We start from the raw sequence: 5,057 nt of genomic DNA, 5'->3' as shown, positions 1-5,057 counted from the left end.
GTTTGTTGCTGCTGTTTGTCTCCTTTTGGTTGCTGCATGTGTCTCCGCTTGTCTTTGTTTTTTGTCTCTTGTTTTTGTTTGTCTCCTTTTTTCTTTTTTTATTATTTCTTTCTGCTGCTTCTTCTTTCTATCTGTCTCCTTTTTCTTTTTATTTGTTTTTTCTCTGTCTCCTTTTTTGTCTCTTCTTCTTTCTTTTGTCTCCTTTTCCTCCTCTTGTCTCTGCTGCAGCAGCAGCAGCAACAGCAGCAGCAGCAGCAGCAGCAGCAACAGCATCAGCAGCAGCAGCAGCAGCAGCAGCAGTTGCTGGCTGTTGTTTTCTGTCTCCTTCATCTCGCTCTCAGTTCTCTGTCTAGCTGCTGTTCCTTCTGCTGTCTCCTGCAGCAGCAGCAGCAGCAGCAGCAGCTGCTGCTGCTGCTGCTGCTGCTGCTGCTTTTGTCTTTGCTGCCAGCATCTGTCCTGCTGCAGCGCATCGTATCTACGCAGCTAAAACCCTAAACCCTAAACCCTAAACCCTAATTTGTGTATTTACTGGTTGTTTGTCTCCACTCCTTTTTTTAATTTTTTATTTTTTTTTATTTTTTTTTATTTTCTTTTTATTTTCTTTTTCTTCTTATTGCTGTTGTTGTTGCTATCGTGCTGCTGCAACTGCTGCTGCTCTTACAGCTGCTGCTGCTGCTGCTGCTGCTGCTGCTGCTGCTGCTGCTGCTGGGGGGTTGCTTATCCTAGGTGGACGTAGTTTAGGGGTTTGTTTAGGGGTCAGGGTTTAGGGTTTAGGGTTTAGGGTTTAAGGGTTAGGGTTTAGGGTTTAGTGTTAGTAGGTTTGTAGTAACTACCAGTGAAGAAAATCTTTATTTTTAGGGTTTAGGGTTTAGGGTTTAGGGTTTAGGGTTTAGGGTTTAGTCTGTATAGGGGTGCCTCAGCTGCACAGCTAAGAAGGGTTTCCTTTATAAATAAAAAAATATAAAAAACTTTATTTTATTTATTTATTTATTTATTTTAATAAAGAGATAAAGAAACAACAGTCACAAATACAGGCAGAGCTGTATTCTGTTGGATGAGGGTTTAGGGTTTAGGGTTTAGGGTTTGGGGTGGGGTCACCAGTATGCGGAGGGTTTAGGGTTTAGGGTTTAGGGTTAAACTCTTTTTTTCTTGATTAAACACCAGAAAATAAATTTATAATTATATTTATAGTTTATAAATTGCTTTTACGCTTTATTTTGATGCTTCTAGGGTCTAGGGTTTAGGGTTTAGGGTTTAGGGTTTAGGGTTTAGGGTGCCGCTGCGGTGTATGCAAATGCAGTAAAAGAGAAGAAATTTCGACGAATTAATAAATTAATTTAAATTATTTTAATTTATTTTAATTTATTTTTATTAATTAAAACAAATTCATCAGTTATTTCGGGTGTCACTGCAGCTCACCCACCGGTGCAGCAGCAGAGAACCACTGGACCGAGGGTTTAGGGTTTAGGGTTTAGGGTTTAGAGATTAGGGTTTTTTATTTATTTTTATATGAAATTAAATATATAAAACGCCAAGAAATAAACTATAAACCCTAAACCCTAAACCCTAAACCACCGCAACACCACCCACCACCAGCACCGACCAACACACCCACCACCGGGGGGCCTAAACCCTAAACCCTAAACCCTAAACCCTAAACCCTAAACCCTAAACCCTCAACATAAAACATTGAGTTATAACCCCTAAACCCCTAAACTTTAACTTTAAACCCTAAATCCTAATTTGTAAACCCTAAACCCTAAACCCTAAACCCTAATTTTTCAGTTGTCTGTACACCGCGGAGCCTTCAGGGGGCCATCAGCAGCAAACACACACAGAGTATGCAGCTGCACGAGAAGAAGCAAAAAAAGTAGCAGCAGCAGCAGCTGCAGCAGCAGCTGCAGCAGCAGCTGCAGCAACAGCAGCTGCAGCAGCTGCAGCAGCTGCGACGCCAGCAGCGGGGGCCAAAGGGCGGCTAGAGTAAATACCCCGACCCCAGCAGCACCAACACCACCAGCAGCAGCAGCAGCAGCAGCGGCGGCAGCAGCAGCAGCAGCAGCAGCAGCAGCAAGGATGAGCTGGCGAGACAAGGAGGTGTTTGCTGCTGCAGCTGAGGGGAGACGAAGAGCAGCAGCAGCAGCAGCAGCAGCAGCAGCATACGAGCAGCAGCACAGCAGCGGGCGTTCCTTTGGCTTGTCTACCCCCCGCAGCAGCAGCAGCAGCAACAGCAGCAACAGCAGCAGCAGCAGCAGCAGCAGCAGACTGAGGAGCTTCCGTAATGGCTGCGACAGAAGCTCAAGGGGCAGCAGAAGCTGCAGCAGGAGGTGCAGCAGCAGCAGCAGCTTGCAGCTGCACGAAGATAGCCGTTCTGCTGCTGCTGCTGCTGCCGCTGCTGCTGCACCTCAGATCCGCAGCAGCAGCAGGATGATGAGGTGCAGCAGCAGCAACAGCAGCAGCAGCAGCGGCAGCAGCAGCAGCAGCAGCAGCAGCAGCAGCAACACCACTGGCCTCGGACGCACCGCTAATAGCGGGCGGTCTGCGACTGATGCTAGCCGAGGCATTGCTGCTGCTGCTGCTGCTGCTCCTGCTGCTGCTGCTCCTGCTGCTGCTGCTCCTGCTGCTCCTGCTGCAGCTCCCGCTGCTTCTGCCCGTGTTGCTCCACCTCCTGCTGCTCGTGCTGCTGCTGCTGCTGCACCTGCTGCTGCTGCTTCTGCCCGTGCTGCTCCTGCTCCCGCTGCTTCTGCTGCTCCTGCTGCTGCTGCCTCCGGTACTCGTGCTGCTGCTGCTCCTGCTGCTGCTGCTCCTGCTGCTCGTGCTGCGGCTACTGCTGCTGCACCTGCTACTCGGGCTGCTGCTGCTCCTGCTGCTGCTGCTCCTGCTGCTCGTGCTGCTCCTGCTGCTCGTGCTGCTCCTGCTGCTGCTGCTGCTCCTGCTGCTGCTGCTCCTGCTCGCGCTGCTCCTGCTGCTGCTGCTCGTGCTGCTGCTGCTCCTGCTATTCGTGCTGCTGCTGGTCCTGGTGTTTCTCCTCCTGCTGCTCCTGCTGCTGCTCGCACTGCCCCTTCTGCTGCTGCTGCTGCTGCTGCTGCTCCTGTTCCTGCAGCAGTTGCTGCCGCTCCTGCTGCCGCTGTTGCTGCTGCTCCTGCGGCTGCTCCTGCTGCATCTCCAGAGTCTGCTGCTGCTGCTGCTGCTGCTGCTGCTGCTGCTGTGCTTCCTACCCCGATGGGGCGGACCCGCAGCAGCAGCCGTGCAGATAGCAGCAGCAGCAGCAGCAACAGCAGCAGCCGCAGCAGCAGCATAACTCGCAGCTTTCAGCAGCGCCGATGCCGCGTTGCTGCAGCAGACGCAGCAACCACTCCTGCTGCTGCTGCTGCTGCTGCAGCAGCTGCTGCTGTGGTATCTTATGCAGCAGCAAAGTCAGCAGCAGCAGCAAAAAACGCAGCAGCAGCAGCAGCAGCAAAACCAGCTGTAGCATCACCAACAAGGGGCAGGAGACGGACCAGACCCCGTGCTGCTTCAGCAGCAACTGCAGCAAACGATGAAGCAGCAGCAGCAGCAGCAGCAGCAACACCAGCAGCAGCAGCAGCAACACCAGCAGCAGCAGCACCAGCAGCAGCAGCAGCAACACCAGCAGCAGCAGCAGCACCAGCAACACCAGCAGCAGCACCAGCAACACCAGCAGCAGCGCATGCAAATACGCCTTCTCCTAGGAGTAATAGAGGTAAGCCCACGTGCTGCTGTCTAGGCTGTGCTACTGCTGCTGCTGTTGCTGTTGCTGCTGCTGCTGCTGCTGCTGCACTCTTGCTGCTGCTGCTGCATGCTTGCTGCTGCTGTTGCATGTTTGCTGTTGCTCAGGCAATTCGAGTGTACGTACATACCACCCCCTCCAACGGTAGGTGCTGCAGCAGCAAAACCTCGTCAGCCCAGTTGCTGCTGCTGCTGCTGCTGCTGCTGCTGTTGCTGCTGCTGCTGCTGCTGCTGCTGCTTCGCTTCAATCCTGCAGCACCAGAGATGTGTGATGTCTGTTCTTTTTCTGTTGTTGTTTTATTTTTTACTATTTCTCTTGCTGCTACTTCTTCTGCTTCTGCTGCTGCTGCTCCTGCTGCTGCTGCTGCTGCTGCTCCTGCTGCTGCTGCTGCTGCTGCTGCTGCTGCTGCTGCTGCTGCTGCTGCTGCAGGCATTTTCGGATGGATTCTAGCCGTTTATTTTTGTCTGGTTTAAAGGAAGCAAGACAGGTGGAGGGACTAAGCGAGTTTTTGCTGCAGCAGTTTGGGGGGCAAGAAGCTGCTGCTGCTGCTGCTGCTGCTGCTGCTCCTGCTGCTGCTGCTGCTGCTGCTGCTGCTGCTGCTGCTGATCAAGAGAAGCCCGAGGCTATCCAGAGAAGAAGCAGCAGCATAGGGAGTGACATCCGCAGCAGCCCATGCACCCAACAGCAGCAGCAGCAGCAGCAGCAGGAGCAGCAGCAGGAGGAGGATGAATACAACAACAGAAGCAGGAGCCGCAGCCGCAGCAGCAGCAGGAGCAGCAGCAGCAGCAGCAAGTATGCTGAGTCTGAGAGCGATGGAGAAGGATGGGATGATTACGGGAGAGAGAATTCGTTGTCTTTGTGTCTTTCTAATATAAATGAGGAGCCCTTTGTCTTGCTGCTGCAGCAGCTGCAGCAGCAGCAATACCCTAAACTAAGACATCTACAAATAGATCTCATCGCTATGCGCTGGACTGAACCACTCATTCAGCTGCTGCGGTATCTTCCTGCTGCTGCTGCTGCTGCTGCTGCTGCTGCTGTTGCTGCTGGTGTTGCTGGTGTTGCTGCTGTTGCTGCTGCTGTTGTTGCGCGTATTTTGATGCTAGTCCGGGTGTTTCAACCCCAGTATTTGTTCTGCTGCTGCTGCTGCTGCTGCTGCTGTTCTGCTGCTGTTGCTGCTGTCCTGCTGCTGTTGCTGCTGCTGCTGCTGTTCTGCTGCTGTCGCTGCTGTTGCTGCAGCTGCTGCAGCAGTTTCTACTCTCATATAAGTTGCGTGTATTTGTGTGTTGCCTCTGCTGCCCCTGCTCCTGCCCCT

General features: G+C 52.6%; 2 protein-coding genes across 2 annotated transcripts; one reads left to right on the top strand and one right to left on the bottom strand.

Annotated features, from left to right (window-relative positions):
- Nucleotides 1-2,402: 2,402 nt before the first annotated feature.
- On the bottom strand, nt 2,403-3,296 carry EMH_0042840 (uncharacterized protein; the record flags this gene model as incomplete). The annotated part of the gene is made up of 1 exon (XM_013495778.1): nt 2,403-3,296. One exon carries the CDS (start codon nt 3,294-3,296, stop codon nt 2,403-2,405), a length of 894 nt encoding a protein of 297 aa, XP_013351232.1.
- Nucleotides 3,297-3,535: 239 nt separating this feature from the next.
- EMH_0042830 (uncharacterized protein) lies at nt 3,536-5,010 on the top strand (the record flags this gene model as incomplete). The annotated part of the gene is made up of 4 exons (XM_013495777.1): nt 3,536-3,718; nt 3,853-3,914; nt 4,175-4,833; nt 4,982-5,010. The coding sequence occupies 4 exons, from the start codon at nt 3,536-3,538 to the stop codon at nt 5,008-5,010; spliced, it is 933 nt and encodes a 310-aa protein (XP_013351231.1).
- Between the last annotated feature and the right edge of the window lie 47 nt (nt 5,011-5,057).

This window comes from Eimeria mitis, genomic scaffold, assembly GCF_000499745.2.
Source record: "Eimeria mitis Houghton genomic scaffold, Emh_scaff1747, whole genome shotgun sequence".
NCBI lineage: Eukaryota > Apicomplexa > Conoidasida > Eucoccidiorida > Eimeriidae > Eimeria > Eimeria mitis.
Note: the sequence above shows the minus strand (reverse complement) of the source record. Positions and strands in the feature narration are given on the sequence as shown.